At 31.1% G+C, this 21,621-nt stretch overlaps 2 protein-coding genes across 4 annotated transcripts in view; one reads left to right on the top strand and one right to left on the bottom strand.

The window, feature by feature from the left end:
• The first annotated feature begins 684 nt into the window (after positions 1 to 684).
• On the top strand, positions 685 to 2,394 carry LOC121119482 (uncharacterized). The gene is made up of 3 exons (XM_040714153.2): positions 685 to 893; positions 957 to 1,133; positions 1,193 to 2,394. Exons 1-3 carry the CDS (start codon positions 849 to 851, stop codon positions 2,174 to 2,176), a joined length of 1,206 nt encoding a protein of 401 aa, XP_040570087.1. The 5' UTR covers positions 685 to 848; the 3' UTR covers positions 2,177 to 2,394.
• Positions 2,317 to 21,621, bottom strand: part of sha (shavenoid) — a 117,440-nt gene continuing 98,135 nt past the window's right edge. For 2 of the 3 annotated variants that reach the window (XM_040714151.2, XM_040714150.2), the window contains 4 exons: positions 6,177 to 6,565; positions 4,949 to 5,143; positions 4,272 to 4,889; positions 2,317 to 4,209 (listed from right to left, as the gene is read on the bottom strand). In XM_040714151.2, coding sequence (XP_040570085.1) covers positions 3,277 to 4,209; positions 4,272 to 4,889; positions 4,949 to 5,143; positions 6,177 to 6,565 — 2,135 coding nt within the window. In that variant the 3' untranslated portion in view covers positions 2,317 to 3,276. The remainder of the gene's footprint in view (positions 4,210 to 4,271; positions 4,890 to 4,948; positions 5,144 to 6,176; positions 6,566 to 21,621) is intronic. The other variant, XM_040714152.2, reaches the window with a different exon arrangement.

Genomic DNA, 21,621 nt, shown 5'->3' on the forward strand with positions numbered 1-21,621 from the left:
AGTGAGTGTTTCAACCTAGGAGTGCTACAAAATATTATATTAAACATTTTTCTACGGGTCAATTATAAAAAAATAAGTTTAGATCGAACATTTTATCTGTTAAAGTTAGTAATCCTCTCTTTGCCACAGATTGTACAATATTTACATATAACGTAAATCTTAATTATAGAATTAAAAAAAGAGAGAGGATCGAAGGGATAATCGAATGGTGATTAATTGATTAACAATACTAGTATTATATTAGACAGTACTGTATACGTACCATTTTCATTTCTTCAATGATTATTATTAATTAATTTTGCTTTATATACTAGGTAATAGTATAACTTTAAGAGACTTAACACTTTAGGTCAAAACTCATTAGATTTCTAATACCATCAAAAATAGCGGAACTTTTATGAGATGATAAATTAACAAAACCTAGTATCTTATATTTATTTGGTGTGTCTTTCTAGTTATAATATGCATCATATATAGCCTACAAATTGATAAATATGAAGGATATATGAATAATTTGTTTAAGCACCATGCCTTTTATTATTTATAATATTTAGCATATATATATGTCATTTTTCAAGTGGGAGGGATTCGAGTATATGTAGATATATTTAAAGACAATGAGTTCGATAAGAACTCATTGGTAATGACTCAATGAGTACGCTCCGAAAGAAACAGCTGACTGCTGTTATTATTCAGTTTGTTTATATTTTATGGAATTTTTATTATTTGTCTACAACGCTGTTACGTTTAACTTGAAAACCGTTTTTTGAAAAAGTCTGGAGTATTTTGCAGCACTGAATTAATTATCCGCTTCAAGCCTGCTTTACTTCCACAAGCCCCATTTAAATATGTCATCTACCCATAATTTGAAATTTTCATCGACCTTTTTGAAGGTGGGAGATTAAATTCATATTTTATATTCTTCTATTCTAATATATTAATTAATTTCTTTTCAGAACTTTGGAAACGCAGTGTCAGATCTTCTCAATCATGAAAAACTAACGGATCTTCGTTTTATAACAGTGAACGAACAGAAAGGTACGACAAAGTCCTTCAATGCCCATCAATTCCTCTTTACTCCGAAATCCGCCTTTCTTCGGACCTTGTGCAATGAAGCAAGGGGAAAGCAACTTGTAAGAAACATGAAAATACAGAAAACAATTAACTATTCATTATTTCTGTTTCCATAAAGATTTCAGATCCTGTCATCATCACTCTCCCAGGGATCAGCCCTCATTCCATGCAAGCAGTCATCGATTACTTTTATACCGGTATTACGGATTTTGAGCTAAGGGATGATCTGGAGGATATGTGTCTACTCCTTGGGATCGATAACGTGGATCTCGATAATAATGAAACGGATATTAAAAGTAATGGTGCTAGGAAAATGGTGGGAATGAATTCAGAAAATGAAAATAATCAAAAGACTTCAATTTTCTCCGTATTTACACCTGATTGTGACGACGAATACTCTTCTGAAGAGGAAGAGAATGGAAGCACGGAAGTTATTAATCGTAGCAGTATATGTACTAACGTGACAAATGCTTCTACCCCCAACGTGGAAAAAAGATCTCTCAAAAAGAGAATCGTCGTCGGTCCTTCTACAGCACAAAGAAAGCATAAAAAATCAAACAAAAAGAATGGATATTTGTCAAATAGAAACTATTTAAAGGGATGTACGAAATGCTCCTCCATTTTTGTGGCGGAAAATAGTTATTTGGAGCATATCAAAAAGTGTACTAGGAAAGGAGTTGATGACAATGAGAACTCCACTACAATAGCAAATGGAACCTCCAAAAAGAGTAAATCCAAAATAAAGATTTCTTCCCTAATCAGAGAGCCAAAAAGATCCTTTGTCGTATTAAATCGTTTAAAAATAGATGGCCAACAATCTTCTCCAACTAAGAAAACCTCACCCTCTAAAAAAGGCAGATTAGTGAAGTGCAAATTCTGTGATCTCACCTTTGATAAATTGTACAACTTAAGAAATCATATCTTAAATCATTTCAAAGACAAACTGTACCCATATCTCCCGGCAAGTAAGCCTTATGCTTGTCCTGATTGTTATATCGAAATGAGGGATCGTATTACCCTTTTAAGACATTACTCATATTCGCATCGTCATGTATTCAAACTTTGCTCCGAAGATGATGTTAGAGGCGTGGTTATGGAATGAAGGAACTTTGATTATTTTTTTTCAAAATAAGCAATTAATTATCTCAATTGAGCATATTGTGATATAATAGGACTAGATAAATATGATCTATTATGCAATTATAATTGACACGCATATTGTAGATAGTAATTTAATATATCTAAGTATAAAAATAAGTATATATTTTGCAATATTTTCATATTTTTACACATCACGTAATAAATTACTGTATAAACTAATAGTATATAATAGGGATAATATTCTGACTTTTCAATTATTATATATAATAAAATGCGTGGCATATTCAAGTAGGTAAGTTGTTAATCAATGTACATAATTAGTTAGTTCAATATTACATATATATTTTTTTACATATTTACAGGAGGGATTCAAGAAACATGCCTCTTATAACTTATAAGTTCGAATATCAGAGTTGTGCAAAGGTCTATAGCTAAGAGGCATGACTGAATCTGATGTATCCGTGCTTGTCGTTGTTTTGGACTTATCATTCATATCTAACATTGAAGCTTCAAAATGATCATAAGAAGAGGATCCTTCTTCCATGGAGGATAATGAGCTCTCACTTTGGTTCAAGGATCGGCTATCATAGTCGTTATTATTGTTATTACCCATCGATAGTTTAATTACACGATTACGCGAATCACTAGAGTCTGTACTGATGTAGCCCGAATCCTCTGGTCGATTTTTAAGGGTTCTTCCACTGTTGTTGGTGTCTTCTTTAAGATGATTTCCACCACCTCCGACAAACTCCACAGTTTTTCGCCAAGATGATTTAAATGAGTCCTTGTTATTACTAATACTATGATTCTGGTTGTTGCTAATTTGATGTTTTGAGCTCTTTATGGAGTTTTGATTTGCCACTCTAGAACGAATATTTAATGCAATTTCCATGCCTTTGGAGACCCCATCTGAAGGAACGCTTCCGCAATAGTCTCCTTTCTCTGTTTCTCTAATTCGTTTCAAAACAGAAGAAGAATTAGATTCGGGTCTTCGTGCCTTAAATGAACTCTCCAATCTCTCTCTCCTCTCTTGAAAGGACATATTTTCATTAGACTCATCTTCGGTGTGTTCCTCCTCATCTTCGTCATTAATAGAATTGATTAAAATGGATGATACTTTGGGGTTTTGTTTTTTTTCGTTGAGGACTTGAAGTCGGGAGATTTTTCTAAATTAGACGACGTATAAGGAGGTAATGGAGGGGGTAGGGGCGGGGGTGGAGGAACAGCTGATTTTGATGGTAGAGGTAAAGGGTTTGGACTAGAATGATGGTTGATTTTCGGAGGGAGATCAGGAGGTTCCAAGGATTTGATGGCTGTTGGATGATTGTCCTTTTTGAACTTTGAAAAATATTTTTTACCCTTAAAAGATGATGATGGTTCCCTCTCCACTCTTTCAAGAGTGTCAGGATCAAAAGATTTCTCATTATTTTTTGATACATTATTATCTGGGTTTTTTACATTATAATCAACAGATATTAAAAGTTTATTTGTGAAAACTTGATCATTAATGGAAGTTGGCTGCGGTGCTCCACTTACTGAGAGAATCATTTTCTCTCCGACTATAGAGGATTTTCTTTTACCATCTAGAGTATCCGGTGAATACATATTATTAATATACACGCCAGGCGACATATCCTGGGAACATTCAACAATTTCGTATGTTGAATCTTCGTCAATAGACTTATGGCATCCACCTCCAACTTTTTTAATGTTTTTAGGGTCTAAGCTGTCATGATCAATGGATTGTATCGTATTACTTCGATCTGAGTACAAACTCTCATTATCACTCGGAATAACCTTTGGTATTTTCAAGACAGCCTTATCATAAAGCTTGGTTAAAAGATCCATGGACTCTTGATGGGACTTTTTCTCGAGACGACCACTTGGTGGTATAACAATATAATTGGGTACAATACTATTGGGTTTTTTAATCGAAGAGTTTGGACTGAGAACGGAACCTTTTCTTCCATACGAAGATTTGAATTGTGGAGAAATGGTTTCAACTATTGATTTTTCTGTGACGTCCCCAGGTCTCTATAAAATGATTTTTTTAGAATAAGTTGATATTCTGAATAATATATTATAATTTATAGTACCTTTAATGAGTCAAAATAGCCGTCATTATCTGATGAATCTGTATCCTCAGAAGCTACATCGACCACCTCATCATCAGTTGTTTCATTACAATTACTATGTGATTCATTCATAGTCTCAGGATTATTGTGAGGTGATGAGCAATCCGATGAGCCATGATTATGATCATTTGTAGTGGATGTTGGAGAAACACTTCCATTCGTCACTACTCCAGAGTCTAAACTTAAAGGATCACAATTTTCTCGCGAAGAGGACCTTTTACCCAATGAGTCCTCTTGAGAGGAATAGTCAGAAGATTCTTGTTCGTTTTTTCGGAATTGCTGCTGTTTTTTATTGTTTCTAAAACTCTTATATATCTTTGCATTCACATCATTGAAACTTTTGAAGCTATGGCCACCATTGGAAGAAGGATATTGATGAAAAGGATGATGTCCTTTCTTATTAAGTCGAAAATTGGAGTCTTCTTCAATAAAGGCTGGATTTTTATAGGTTTTAGGAGTTTGTATCTCTTCAGGGATATCAGTGAGTCCAGGAGAGTATTTAACTTTCATCTTTGCACGAGCTGACCGTACAAGAAATCTTATTTTGGAGAAGAACTCTGTTGAGTTTTGACCTTGTTCCTTTTATAATGAAACAAAAAAAATCAATTATTTTCGTGGAAACTATTTTGATCACTTACATTTTCTTTATCATGAGTTGCGGGAGTATTCACAAAGATTCCATCCAAATTATTATCAGATTCCTCATAGGCGCCACCTCCTTTTCCTTTACTTCTACCACCAACAACTTGTTTCGTAGCTCCATCAAATAATTTATCATTCTTGTGCAATACAATCGATTCTTGGGAATCTGATGGTTCATTTCTTTTTGACTGCTAAAATGGAGATACAAATATGGGAAACATTTATAATTTTGCACGTATGTTCGTACACGAATCATTTGCCAGTAAACAATTTCTCCGAATGATATTTTGAAAAGTCATATTCGGTAAATAAATTTTGCGAAATAAAAAACAATGCTTGCTGATGGAATATTACTTTCGGCATATTAAAATTAGGAGTCAACCAATATGATTTTTTTGATGAAAACCCGATTATTTGGGGATTAAAAAAACGGGTTAACTAGACGATTTTTTTTCTTTTTAGAAAAATTTCTAAAATCCTAGCTGTTGACAAAAAAAATAATTTTTTTGGGGAAAAAAATGTAACAACTTAATTTTTTGAAAAAATAATTCAAATATTTTTTTTTTAAATTCATAGCTTTTCATAAAAAATTTCAAAAATCTATAATTATTTACAATTTTTTTGTTTTTAAATCCACAGCCATCCACAAAAAAATTTATTTTATTGTTCTTCGGAAAAAGTTAAGTTTTCGCAGGAGTATAAGATATTTTTTTGGGGAAATGTATTTTTGGAACTTGTCCTAGAATCATATTGATATATAGTGAGCCTATAATAAGCTCTTTAATTCTTTACAAATTTTATATTTTGCTCTTATAAGGTATTTACAAAATTGGTACATGTACCTACTCTTGAAGGTGGACTAACCAAAAACTCAACCCAATGTTGATTAATATAGGTATACGCATGTTATTTATGGGACTTACTTCCTTATACTACCTTAGTATAGCAATTTAATTTATACAAATGAATAGTATTTATTTGAGATGGAGAAAAAAATATCTTCATTAGTGATTTAAAAGCTGTTTAAAACCAACATCACTTAAATACAAATTATTATTTATATTTTATTTATGTTCAATAATTGGATAAATATTCAAAAAGAAGTTCTCTCTCCTTCCTTCTCAAATGTCCACCCACACCCAAAAAGAATGTAGAATGTAGCACCTATACAAAATCCTTAATAAAAATGAAATCCAAATAATCAGTATTTAACAATTAACCCACCTTAGTAATATCATAAACGGGCTCATCTATCCTCGTGGATCCTAAGGAAGTTGATATCCCATGATGATTTAAGTGCAATCCCCCATTATTCCGCGCATTTTTCTGAAGCTCCGACACAAAAGCAGCCTCTAGTCCTAGGAGTACAGAGGATTTGTATCTTAGTCCAGGAGGAAGAGTGGAGGGAGGTTTGAGGAACTGGCGACGAAGCCTTTCCTTTCGACGCTTCTTTCTTTTCATGAAGATGAAGAATATGATGGCGATGATATAAATGATTCCAAGGAATGCCACACATACGCCAATGGCGAGGTAGTCGCCAAAGCTAAGTCCCTCTGAGTCATCCTCACTTGAGCGACCATCCCCGACGTGTAGGCTGGATGGAAGGAGGGGACCTGGAAATGGTTGAAGAGAGGAGAGCGAATTAGTATGGTTTTGCAAATTCAAAAAAAAAAAAAAAAAAAAGTGATACAATAGTTTTTTTTATTTTTTAAAGAGCCTAGTCATCATGTTAATAATGATGTATTAAGATAAAATATATACATAATATGAAGGAGAATGGATAATTAATTAATTGAATAGAAATATGTAAATAGTGGAGGGACTATTAAAATAAATAAACAATGTAAGAGAAGTAGAGGAGACTGAGTAAAGTTGAAACACTTTGTTTTTGATACAATTACTCGGAGTTAGTTTGACTTTGGCTAGCCTTAGATTAATATAAATACAAGATTGTACTATAACACTTATGCGACTGATGTTTGACTTCCACCACGCTTAATAAAATTGACGTCAAAGAGTATAGCTGTTAACAAGAGGAGCCTTCCTTACTGTAACTGTTAGAGTACCGTTGTTATCAGTGAAAAGCATGTTATTTTTGAATTGGTAGTCTGAAGAATGAACTTTCTTTTCCTTAGTAGTTGACATTATTATTTGATTCCTGACTTTCAAACCTGATTGATCATTCGTGTGTGTTCATAAAAGACGGAGCGTAACCCTGAGGATTTGTTGCTGAGTATCAAATGTCCTATTTTATATCCTTTTCTCCTTCCTCTCATGTCATGGCTGATTATAGCTGATCTAATGAAATGTCATGAACATTATTCTTTCTCTCCTTTGAAACATTCTTCAAATTGTCAGGGTTACCATGTTGATTTTTAGTTTCTTTCATTTTTAACATGCCAATTCTACACTGTATTTTTATCATAAGTAGTTATACTCTGATAGTCTAATCTTGTATTTCTATTAACCTTGGACTTTCCAAATTTTAACATAACGTACATACTAGGGTTTTTCTTTCAGAATCCCGTGGCTTTGTGGACAGGTTCACTGTCGTGTTGGAAGGTGTAATTTCTTCCTTGGTTTACTCAATCCATCCAGAGAATGTAAATTATAGCTGCAAAATCAGAACCAATACAATGACAATGCTGGATCTCCACGAGATCGCCTTGGCCTATCAATGCTTCTAGTACTGTGTGGGCGAGGTTATCAAGAGAGGCGGATCTCATTATGAATAATTGAATGTCATTAAATGTAGCTATCAAATATTTTGAAAAAAATGTTTCTACATCATCTAGTTCGTTCGTTATAAGTCTTTCAAGATTTTCCCAATTTATCTGCACAACACTGTATTTAGTAGGAATGATATAATTTGTGTGACCGTTAGCCAGGGATTTCAAAGAACCGCTTAGTACAGTTTTTTATATTAGGAAATTCCTGCGTGGGAACTGGATATGGCCACATAGTGAGGCGACATACATAAATTAGGTGACCGTTAGACTAGGTTTAACTGTTAATCAATATTGATGGGCATTTATTGGATGTAGTCCTTTGTTATACTAGGGGAAAATAAAAGACATGCTGTGATATTCCACAGTCTTCCCTACATTATTCATAAGGAAAATGACTTAGAAAAAGGAAAGAAAGCCTTCATAACTAATATATATATACTAATTAATTATAAAGTTATACATACATAAATATATAATTTAAGAAAATAAATTTCTATATGACAGAAAAGTATTTTATTATTTTTTAATTACGTTTTTCGTCTTCATAACATCCTGTTATTCTTTGGCTTTGCAAAAAGAATCTTTAAATAAATATGTGTACATTGCATAGATATACAAAAGCACAAACACGTAATGAGTTACTTTTGCATAAAATTAGTTAATTATCTTTCATATACCTAGGTATTAGTGATGAGACTCGGTCCAAGACCGAATTATTTTTTCAGTCCGGTCGTAAGGGGATTTTCATTGAGCAATATTTAGACCGCACCTTGATTGTATCAGGCAACCTTTCCTACAAAAGGAAATGGGGAAAAATAGGTTAAGCTCCGTCTTGAGTGAAAACAAAGTTGCCCCTTAACTTTTTTCTAGCCCAAAATAGCACTTTCTTACATAGAAGTTCGATGTAAGAATCTGTATTGAGCCCACAAAAGTAGGAGGGGAGACTTCGTTTGTGCTGGACACTGGACTTTTTTTTTTTTGAAGACATGTCTCACTGAGCTGAGATATTGTCTGGTTGTTTGGTTTTGATGAAACGGCTGTTCTGCTTATTCACAGTGACATCAACAGTGAAAAAAATTTCCCAGAAAAGAGCAAAACTTTACTCCAAATGTTGGTTGGGCTTAAAAAATTTAGAATCTTCTTTGCTTTTTCCAATCGTTTCAGCTTGCTCTATTCATAGATAAGATGCCGTCGTGTTCTCCGTGATTTTTGACCAATGCCACTTTTGAGGAAGTGACCACAATCGCTATATGGTTCATTTGTTTAATTCGATGGGCTACTTGTCATAGGCAATAAATAATTACTCTACTGATAAAAATGATGAAAGTACTTGTAACAACTTTTATTTTTCTTTCTTTTCTTAAAATACACTTTTTTTTATTAAGATTTATCGCAACTGTTGTAATTTGGTTTTCCTTTTTGATACGTCAACTCCTGTTTTAATAAGTAAGCCTAGTGCCTGTAGATTTTTACTCTCCACTTGACTGATACTATAAATTTGACGAATTATCATTAATTGAATGTTTCAAGTTTTGACGATTATTGGATTAATTAAATATATCACATCTTTAGTTCTCTATTATATCCGCCTTATTAAACAGTTGAAATTTGGATCAGGATATTTATCAACTTTTTGCCTCTATATATCCATTTCTCCATGATACAACTCATAAATCAGGATAGGAAAGAAAATCAGTTCATAGATTGAGACTGAAGAAATTGGTCCATGTTTGGTCAAGGATTAAATTTCGGTATACGGTCTAACATCATGACCAGTGGTTATCCAATGGGGCAACGCGTACCCCTTGGGGTACTTGGAAGAACTCCAAGGGTTACTTGAGATTTTCAAAGGATATTTTACAAGTGTTAAATAACTCAGGAGTGTCTGCAGTGGGTGGACTAGAGGGTCTGTAGCTCTCCCAAAATGAAGGAATTTTTTTCTTACTAGAAAATTTAATGTTTGAATTTTTTTATTTGAAATTTTATTTGTTTTTCTGTAAATAGCAATGGTTTTCTTAATTTTTCACCAAAAAATGTAATATCTGAAAATTTTCTCCAAAAATATTAATATTTTTGGGAATAGATATGGATTTTTGAATTTTTTTCCCCTAAAAATTTGAAAATTAACCAAAAATAAATAATAACTACGTATAAAGCTCATTTATTTATATTTTAAGGCGAAACATCCTTGAGGCAAAATGTCCTGAGAAAAAATAGGTTGGGGCGAAAGTATCCGGCACCGAATTAGATACCGAAGACAAAAATTCTGCTAAATAGTGTTAAATGTTTAACATTTATTTGACTTGAACACCCAATACACTTCCAACTGTTAATGCTTCCAGACCTAGTTAACGAAAATACTTGGCTAAGAATCGTAAATGTAAGCTTTATATTAATAAAACACAGTTTGTATGTCTGTATTAATATATGACAACAAGTCACCGGGTGCACTGTATATAGTTCTCTACGATGAAGATCTTAAACATACTTTTGATATATGAAATAACATATAGTTGAAATATTATAGGCGCTGCACTTAGCATCGAACATGTAAACAGGGTTCATTGTATACCTTTGTAAATCATATAAACATTTTTGATCTAAGAAAAGAATAATGTAGTCGTATTATTGAAATATTGGAGGCGTGTCCATGTATACGAAGGGCACTGTTTCCGTTCGTGTTTGTTATTGGTCTGTTATATCATTATTCCTTCATAATAGATCATGTGAATTTTCAGTATATGCTAAGAATTGAAATAAATATTAACGCTGGTATGTTAAAATGAATTTTGTTTGTTTTAATTAGTGACCCCTTTAAAGACTTAAGTACTCATCAGTCATCCCAAAATAATTTTTTTTAACTCAAACTCTTATTATTATTCTTGAGGATAGTACACGTCAAATGAATTGATATACATTAGTATTGAGTAGTTACGTGTGAGTGAGTTAATAAGGATTAAGGATTTCTAGGGGAGTCATCTTCTATATGATTAAAACAAGGTTTTGTCTGTTCATCGATACCCAATAAATCTTATCAATGCCAAGTACAGTCGCTAGTAAAATAGTAAAGAAGAATAAGCAATACGAGCAATATTGCAACACTTGTAACCAGGGCAGCTGAGTCGAAAAATTTATTCCGACTCAGGCTACCAAAATTATTATAATTTATTTATAATCTAAGACTTATATTGAGTGTTCGTTAAGTTTTCTCCTTGATTGTTATAAGTAATTATAGGAATTAAGTACTCTTAATGTATGAAACTTGAAAGTTAACTCATTTATGAGTTTACTTCACAAATTTCAAATGTGCTCTATGATCTGTACAATCACAATTCTCTTACACCTCTAAATTATTATTTTGGGTAGAGCATGACCACTAACCATGCTAGTTCATTACTTAGCCAATGTCATCAGAGTAAAGAGTACGATGCAGTGAGAGGTTGTATTTCATTTGTTAATCTTGTTAAATTTATTATATTCCAAATGTTTTCTATATACTGCTTGGGATAATTATTTACTACATATAAACAATAACTACCCATAGCTATAAATTAGATCTATATTTATACTCTGTAGACTCAATAGTACTTATATAGGCCATCGAAAATTGTGTGTTAGAGTCGGAGTTGGTGACATACAAAATATAGGAGTCGGGCATTTTATACCCATTCCGCATCTCTGCTTGTACTAACCCCTGCGTTACAATATCTCACATTTCTACTCAATAAGTGTTTTTTTTTTTTTGTAAATTTAATTAAATTGATAGCAAAATAATCCATAACTCAACAGATATAAATCACATCTCCTACAAGAATTAATTTTGCACCTCAAAATCAGGTTTTATTCAATATCTTGCAAAAATTTGAGTAAAGTCTTAGATTTTTTTTTGAATAATAATATATAGAAGTTTCGTAAATCTAGTAAATCTGAAGGTGATGTTATGATACGATATCAAAAGAAAACATTTTTGAGTTGTGTTTTACTATTATTAATATTATCAATCAAGCTAAAAAAATATTTTACTTGTAAAAACGTGAATATCACATACAAAAATCATATATATATATATATTCAGTAGACGTTACAAAAAAAAGTAGAACTACAGACTCTTGAGCTTCCTATTTTGTCGTAGAATACTAATTATCAATCAATACTAATTGCAATAGAAAAAAATCAAAAATTAGTAAATCAAGTTATTGATCCAATTTTGATGTAATTTTAATCATTCAATGAATTATTCTTATCAAAAGAGCTTTAAATTCGTAATTAAAAAAAAAAACCTCCATCTACTTTTTGCCTGCAATCTGCTTTTTAAAAGTTCAAATATGAATCCAAGATCCACTCCTTTCTCTCCCGACTAATAGAATATTTTCACATGACGTCAGCGTAGTTGATGACGACTATTTTGAGGGCCTAAACAACCAAGTTTTATAAGAATGAAGACCCATTTTACATTAAAATTAAAGAAAAAGTGAACCATTTGATGTCAAAATGGAACCAGCAAGTAAAAGGACTTAAACCTTACCGCATATAAAAAATATATCCTTCTGTTTCCAATTTTATTATATATTTGACCTTCAAATGTATTAAAATATGTTATTACATCGTTATACAATCTGATTTCCATATTGTAGATAAAAAAAAATTTACAGTTGAAATAATAAGAAACAAAAAAGGTGCAAATCAAGGCATTTTAAGATATTTTTATTGCTATTACTTAGATTTAACTCAGAAATCAGGGTGTATCATTTGCATTAAGTAGTATTCAATGCATTTTTTTACAATTATTAAAGCCATTTGATGATATTTTATATAGATTTATTGAAAATTTGTCCATTGTATATCAACTTTGAGCACCTATAATAGCGTTTCAAATATACAACTGTATAACTACGTTTATTTATGAAATATTACTTAACTACTTAAAATAGGTAAAGCATTATATTCATAAGTCCTGACACTTCTTTTTAAGGAATTTAATCTTCAGAGTGGGGAGATGTCTATGGGCAATGGTTTTCTTAATTTTCCACCAAAAAATGTAATATCTGAAAATTTTCTCCAAAACAATTAATATTTTGGGAAAAGATATGGATTTTTGAATTTTTTTTTGTGATTTGTGATTTTTTTCCCCCCTACAAATTTGAAAATTAAATTTTTTTGTATTTTTTTTTTGATTTTAGAAATTTATTTGAGAATAGCTATCAATTTTTGAAATCCTTTTGCAAAAGAATTTAATATTTGGAATTTTTTTTCAAAAAATTCCAAAATCCCCTCCAAAATAAAATCCTGCAAACGCCCCTGTAACTGAAGCTTAAAATGTTTTGTGCTAATAAGGGGGACTTGGGTTAAATAATTGTTTTACAAGTAGTACATGACAAAAAAAAGGTTGAGAATCCCGGGTCTAGACCAAATTATCCGAAAAAATTAATATTGGACCAAGTCTCAACACTAGTTTGTATATAATTGCAATTTTACAAAGAGATATATATAAAACCAAATATTATAATATATATTAAGTACTCGTATGAAGGTATTTATAGATAAATTCACAATTTGACACTCCACAATAATATTACCCTCCTACTCGCAGATTGGCTGTTAGTTCCTCGCCCTTTTGGAGGAGCAAGACACAATAAAAACAAGTGCAAATACATGAGATTGGAGGGAAAACATATTTATAGTTATATTATGCACTTTTCATAATATGTGGTCCGTCAACATAAAAGTATTCTTGAACATAAATCAAGAAAAGGAGAAAAATCTTTATTTACTTTATAATATACACATGGAATCCAATATTTCATAGAGTTATTGAAGAGAATCATAGACTTACTATTCAAATTGATGTGATGAGATTAGATATCCAAGACCCTTAGCTATAGTTTAAACCCTTTGATATTTGATTTAATAGACTTATATTAGGCCTCATACGACCTTTTCAAATAAAATCTGTGAATTTCTTATTCTTTTATCATTTGACTACTTTACAACCAGAGAATATCAATTTTCAAAGTATCAATACAAATATGTTCTGACGCTTGGAGTAGGAAAAAGTAATCTAGACTCAGTGCAGTTCTCCCAAAAATTAGATCTATTTATCCAGTAGTTTTGGAGTCTATTCATTGCTAGTACACAAATATATTTTGAAATACAACCTTCAATGTTAATCAAACAGAAAACATTCGAATACTAGTCTATCTAAACTTATTTTATTCAATCTGCAGGTACGTAATTTAGTATTTCGAATAAGTCATTTGAAAAAAATAAATATATATTTGCATTTAAAAAAAAAATAAGGATCTATAATTCTTTTGAGATTATTATCATTTGACAAAACTTTAAAATTTACGCTAGAGCGACATTGCTCAGTGGACATTGAACCCCTTGAAAGAAATTAGTATCTTGAAATCAATATGTGTTGGGTCACTCCAAGAGAAGACAATATACATTGTGTATATGTAAGGATGGACGAAACGTAGATAAAATGTATAGTTGACAGATTCGAAAATAATTAACGATTTGGGATATCGTTCTTTTTTGTTAATTATATACAAGATCGTCGTGGTGTTGACATCTCTTTCTTCCTCTAAGTTATGAATTTTTTATGTTACTTTTTTTAAATTTGCATAATAAAATAGTAGTATGTACGTTTCAATATAAATTTACAATATTTTCCTTATATTAATGTTATTTTAAATATAGTTACCCCCCATATGATTGCATTTCTTCATAAAAATCAAATAACATATTGACAAAAGTCTCAATTCAGAAGTACCATAATAGGTGTACATCAATAAGTGTAAGTCCCTGTTGGACTCGGAGTAGTATTAAGGATCAACATCCGAGTAATTCCTGCCTTTATCATATGCTTTATACGGAGTGGGATTTGCGTTTATTTATCTTATTGCATATCTACTTGCAGCTAATCTATTGAAACTTCATGACAACTAAGCTGTTCTCCTTCAAAACATTCTTCAAATTGTCAGGGAGACCACGTTCTTTTTGAGTATCACTTTTTCTAACGTACCGGCGTTTCATAATATTTGAATCTATATACAAGGGTATCCCCGCTTATTGCAGTTTTTGGGAACTGTTATGTATGTACGAAGGATAAAATACCTTCTTTCCTTCCATCCTCTTCTTATCCTTGTGCCTAGTTGATATTATATGTATATAAAGTACTGTTTATTATCCTTAGTATAAATACTAAATAGTATCTATTATTATTGTCAGATTAGCATGTAATATGTTTCTAATAAGAATAGATCTTTGTTTCGGTCGTCCTGGATTCCTCTAATAAATAGTGTGTGTTTCTCAACCTCGTCAAGACACAACAATCACAAGAAAAATCCGCGTTTACGGGGACTTTTTTGGTACTAAAGCCCGAAAAATGGGAGAAATTGTTTTTCAAAATCCATTTTTTACTTTCAAAAAACATTTTATTCCATATAAATTATTTAAAATAATGAATGCCATACAAGAATATAGTGTAAAATTTAATCTAAATCAGATATTTACTTGACTTTTATTACGTTTATTTAAAATACTGTAAAATAATTGGAACTTAATCAATATTTATACAGTAACCTTTTAAATTGCAAGTATGTATAATTAATAATAAACAAAAGTTTTTTGTCTATGTATCAAATCAAATACTTACAGGACACTGCCTCCAAGCAAAAGTGTACACTTTTATTATATGAATATATAGACATAATATAAAAATTCTTGTTTACTTCAATATGTAGTTTTTTATAATATATTATCATATTATAAAAAAAATAATAAATATATTAAATAATATATATAATATATTAGAATAATTCCAAAGACCTTGTTATGCAAAATCACTGGTGTTTGAAACTGCGTGGTGTGGGGACCTCCTGTATTTGGACTTCCAAGATAATTCCTTGGTTTTTTCTGTTTTTTCCCAATATATATTTTAAAATTTCTAAATAAAATGAGGACTATAAAAATTTCCAACGGATCTGTCATAAAATAATAATTATTGATATTGTTCATAAGGATCCTATTTCTTTTCACCTAAGCACAAACATAAAATTGTACAACTCAGTAAGGTCACCAAATTATTAATAACTATTATTTATTTTAAATCTATGTATATGCAAATTATTATTTTTGCTTAAAAGTTTATATATGTTAATTCTTCTACATACTATGAAAGTTGAAATTTACTATTGCAATTTTGATAATGCTATTTATGTTCTATCTATGTTGTGTTTTTTTTGCATTATCAAAAGTTATATGTAGATTTTGTCGTTGAATACTAAACAGATTGAAATAATGTTCTATTCTACATACATATGATAAATATTAACGAATGGGCAAACCTGACTCAATATACAGTGTGGTTAGAAATACACCTCTGGCAAACCTTTTTTTAGTTTGGCTAAAGTATAAAAATAGTGTACTCTTATTTTGCTTCCTTCTCGTCAAGTTTCCCTCAGATAGATTGAAAAATGAATTGACAAGAACCAAATTGGAAAGTCATGGCTAATTTCTTATAAACTCAAAAGGACCACAAGGAGATTGCAGCATTGTCATTGGTAACTGTCTATGCCGTAAAAAGAGGAATAATGATAATTATAAAAAGAATCCTTCCCTCATCACAGTCTTTGGGATCATCTGCAGCGACGAGATTAGATATGCAGGTCTGTATATTTTTTTGGGGAGGGGTCTTGGTTTGAAATGAAAAATTTGAATTTTTGGCAAGCAAAAAAAAAAAATTAAATTTTTGGGTAAAAATTTAAATTTTTTTTTTTTCAAATAATAAATCCACAGCTATACATAAAAAATTAAATAGGACTTCTAACCCTTATCATCTCCCGACGTCAGCTCTCTGGACTATTAATGGTGGAGCACCGTTGAGCGTAAGTCTAACAACAGCCACTTCAAATGAAATTAGTTCCCCGAGTCAACCATCAGGGAGGCATGGGAGGTCCCTTCAATGGAAGATATTGTCTCAGGTTACTCCTTGGCGAAGTGTCGAGGCTGTCATTGTAGCTGAGGGGAAATATTTTGAAAATTTCAAATAATAGGCAATGTGGGCTACGGCCCACATTGCAATATTTTTTACCCAAATTGCTGGGCCGATATTTTTCACATGGGTTACTAAATATATACATACAATATTCTTAATTTGATTATTTTAAAGTTAATTAACTACCCTATACTAAATCTATTTATGTATACTCGGCTTTACAAAAAAGATGACTTCAAAAGGGTGGAAAAAATGCATTTATCCATAAGAATAAATGACCAGCTGTACATATATTCTTTTTTGACATATTATATAATATGAATACGGTACGTCAGCATAAAAATAATCTTGTGCATAAGTCAATAAAATAAGTAATTCCAAAATTTTCTTGATAAATACTTGTGATTACGGTCTAATATTTCATTTACATATGTATTATATGGATTGGCCAGTTATGGGGTTTATACCTAAATTGATGGAGATGGATTGTTATGTTATTTAGAATGTTTTTTTAAAGTAGTTTAGACTAGTGATTATCTATTTTTTTGAGGTTGTAGATACCATCTGAGAAAGTTTCAAGATCTACAAGTACCGTCAATATGACGACAAAAGATTTCGTAGAGCACAGAAGACGGTAGCAGCGAAACTTAAGGAACAACTTAATTAAAACCCTTGTTAAAATCAGTTGGTTGGTATTTGATTTTGGAAGGAGAAAATTAATAACTGCTATTAAGAGGAGAGCCCTCAACATTTTGAATACCAGTAGTGCAATTAAAATATATAATTATTTTATGTACAATTATAATACAGAAGTAGTTAATAACTTAACATCCAGGGCGATTTTAGCATCTCAACAATCTATGAAGGAATGAACAAAAATGATCGATAGCAATAATCGTATTTCCTTTACAAATTTCATAAATGATATTTTGCTCTACGTCTTGCCCATCCCTAACATTAGAAGATGTTCCACCTATTTTTGACGTTCTTTTACGCAGTGCCACCTCTGGACTAGTACCATTTTGTCTGCGGAGGATATGTGGAAATTTATCCGCCCCTACACTTTAGATTTATAAGTCTTACAAATGCTATTTTTGAAGAATTATTTATTTCATATTGATGGACGTTAAAATATTTTATGAACTGCATTAACTACTTCCACAGTTTAAGAACCAGGGTATAGACCACTGGTTCTCAATCTCCGTTTCCTAAAATGTTTTTCAAGTTTGCCTCAGTAAAAATGTCAAATAATATTTTTATGTTATTATTTATTTTATATCAACAAAACTTTCCTCACTGGTAAAAAAGTTTTTAGGCACAATTATTTGCTTAGATTCCAGACTAGCGTTTCTCAAACTTTTATGTCCAATGGCGCATTAATGAAATAACTAAAGAATAACAATAGAAGACGCACTATTGAGCAAAAATTTTGATTTTGTTCACTTATAAACAATAATATAAATGGTAATTTTGGAATTTATCTGGTTCCTCTCGAAGGTAAAGTATTGCTAGATGGTGCAAAGTTTAAAGACTACTGCTTTAGATCCGTTATTTGAGATATGAGACTTTTCTTGTCCCCAACAAGATTTTAATTAAAATTGATCATATTATTTCATTATGACTGTGAATTTTTGCAATATTTTGTGCCATTTGCGATGGCTCCAAGGGATTAATCAGAATATTTGATCCATACAAACATGCTCCAATATTTCATTCACATACTTTGGTCAATTATAGGTGCTATATTTTATTTTAATTTTAGAGATAAATAGAGCTACAATTAAACACTAGCTATGTTATAGAGCCTTCAATTGATTTATGAGCAATCTATGACACCGATATTGCACTTGTAAGTGGTAGACTCAACCTATCATACTATTTTTCTTTAGTTATGTCTGGGGGCTTTTAAATGCAATTTGTGACGGCATCAAATAATTAATCAAAAATAATTTATCTATAGAAATAGAGAATAATAATAATTAATTGATAATTATTCGTTATAGAATACAAATCATGTTGTACAGACTTGTTTCTAATATAAATCATACATGCTTGCTTGTGTGTTGACGGCTAAAAATGCATGATTGTAATATGTTTACATACCGTGTGTCCGGAGACATTTAATAGTTTTTTATATATATGTCCCTTAAATATGATATCCTCCGTTTACAGTCGATGCCACAATCAACTCTTATTGTGAATCACTTTATATAATATAACACGTGGACTGAAAAATCCCGGATTTCAGACATAGATGGCGCTATTTTTTAATTCACCTATTTTTCAGTATGCATCATCCTTCAAAAGACAGCTGTCAAAATTTAATGACTATCTGTTTTTTAGCTTGTGAGTTATATATGTAGCTAAGTGTGCGCTCCCTTGGTTCTTTCTAAAATAATGGATCAAAAATAATTTTGTCTTTTAATTTTAGACTCCTTCTTGACCGTTCAAGCTAAGCAATGGCTTGAAAAGTGTTATAGGGATTCCGCTCTATAAGTATAAAGGGGGAAAAACAAACAAAATAAATAATAATAATTTAATAAGAGGCAATTTTAACGAAAAAAAGGTGTTTTTTTTTGTTAAGCCTCGGACTTTTCAGGCCATGAGTTTTTAACTTTACTATATTCACTGCCGGCTGTTTTGAGGCCTATGATGATCAAAATGGAGGAAAGTGCCTTGCCAACGGAGCATACAATGACTAGCATAATTTTTTTAATCATAAATTTGTTAAACCTTTTTTTCTATAGCCTCCAAATTCATCATTGCACGACGTTAACTCACTAACATAAAAAAAATCACTATATTTTGCTCTCAACTTGCGATTCTTTTCCTCTTATCAGGGGTCTGTACGTTGATTGTTTGTATTCAAATTAGTTTTGGCCAAGCGTTGTGAATACTTCTCAAAAATAATAATCTCAAAAATTATTCCATGGGCAAAACTGGGAAAGAAATTGCTACAAGCTACCAACTGTTTATATATTTTTTCATTAACTATCGATTTTCTGTTTTGTTTTTTTCTGCTGTCAATGTTATGTACGTTGAATGGTGGTATAAAAATTGAACTAGCTCTGGTTTATCTGGGAACAATGCCCGAATATGAATGAATAATAATTAATTTCAAAGTTGGGAAGAATTGGCTAAGTGCAACCAACTGATTTCGAGTATTGTTCAGCTCTTTTGGGGATAAAGTTGGGATTTACAATAAAGGTTACGACGTAATATCACTCTTTGGTATTGTACAGGATGTGCAAAGCCACATCAATCCTAGCTCCAACGTGTTTAGCTTGTGTCGAGTACAAAAAAATTATTTTTTCACTCATTTTAATATTGCATCAAAACAAACAAATAAGTTCAATTTGGCAAACCTTTTTAATGACTAATTAATTAATTAAAAGCAATTGTCTAGTGATTGTCTTCTCTTTCCTATAAAAACTTCAACAAAATCAAATTAATCATTATTAAAGACCTATTTGTGATAGGTAAATAACTTAATCTTTTGGAGAAGATAAGAAAGAGGATTACTTTCTTTTGTTTACAGATAGACTGACCGATAAAGCTGCTACATAGTCCTCGTTCCTACTTAGGGTCAGAGGTTTTAACAAAGTTTTTTATAGTAATAACTACAACTAATCAAATTCTCATATATATTTATATAGTCTTGTTTTTTATAAAAACAATGTTCAGTCTTGTGTTTTTAAGCATTTTGTTTGTTATGCTCAAAAGTATGTCATTTTAGAAGTGTTTATATATATAATTATTGTTTTAAAGAATATATATGTTGTCATTAATTTTTGGATACAATAATCCCTTATTATTATAAAGACTATATACATTTTCAACCGCCTGACTTATACTTTACCACTTAAAACAGCAAAATAGGGCGTATTTTCTCTTTGTTGGTGTCCATCTTTGACGACCGCTCAAACAATAGTGAGTCAACAAGTCAAAAAATAGTTTTTTTAGTACAAAACCTTATGTTTCTAATGTCATTTAGTGTAAACCGATCACACTTATACAACACAAGATACACAGTACTCAAGCCATATATTGGGAAAATAATATATTTCTTTTTATTACATCAATTATATGGCTTGTAAAACTTTTTTATTTTAATGCATACGGTATATTGCACATTAAAGGCTTGAATGCAACGGATTTGGTACATATCCTAAAAGGGTAGGTCTTAGCCTATATTATGTGACGATTAAAAGGACTTTTCATCAATTATTGTTAGTGTTTATTTATTTTATAATATATATATATCACCTCCTATAATATGGGCCTGACTAACGACACATCAAGGATGATGAAAGAACTGTCAAAATGTTTATGGAGATGAGGGAGGGGGGAGGGATAGGGCTATGTATTTCTTTCTTTGAATAAATGCAAGTTATTACAAGAGGAGTTACTCATGTATTATGTACATACAAAAGAGACGCTCAAGGTTGAACGGATTTCCCATTCTTATTATGTATTTTCAACGTACATATGTGATCTGTCAACACAAAAACAACCTATAATGATTTTTCTCAAAATTGAGCCCGGATTACATTTTTATTCTTATTAATAGTATCGTCAATTTCTATCAACAAATGATTCTTATTAATACTTTGAGTGTGCTGCAAATTATACTTAAAGTAGCCACAATTGATAGTCACAATAATATAATGATAAACTGACAGATTTAATTTTCTTTGTACATCTCTCGTAACTCAAATAAAGGTTCTTAAATATATGGTCAGTTCTTGGCTTATTTTTCAAATTTAAGGGATGAGTAAAGATACATAAGAATTTAAGTCGTATTTTAAAACTTCTATGTCATTTAATTTACTTATATTGTCCCGAATATGCCCTTTCAAATAAAATCCATCAATGCCTTATTCTTTTAACGTAACTATCAATTTTGGCTAATTTAATTGTTATTTGCAACGCACCCAAA

The sequence above is a fragment of the Lepeophtheirus salmonis genome, chromosome 8 (assembly GCF_016086655.4).
Source record: "Lepeophtheirus salmonis chromosome 8, UVic_Lsal_1.4, whole genome shotgun sequence".
NCBI lineage: Eukaryota > Metazoa > Arthropoda > Copepoda > Siphonostomatoida > Caligidae > Lepeophtheirus > Lepeophtheirus salmonis.

Coding starts and splice junctions, on each gene's coding strand:
- LOC121119482 (XM_040714153.2), top strand. CDS start 849: ATGTCATCTACCCATAATTTGAAATTTTCATCGACCTTTTTGAAG. Junction 894..956: donor TTTCATCGACCTTTTTGAAG/GTGGGAGATTAA, acceptor ATTTCTTTTCAG/AACTTTGGAAACGCAGTGTC. Junction 1,134..1,192: donor AAGCAAGGGGAAAGCAACTT/GTAAGAAACATG, acceptor GTTTCCATAAAG/ATTTCAGATCCTGTCATCAT.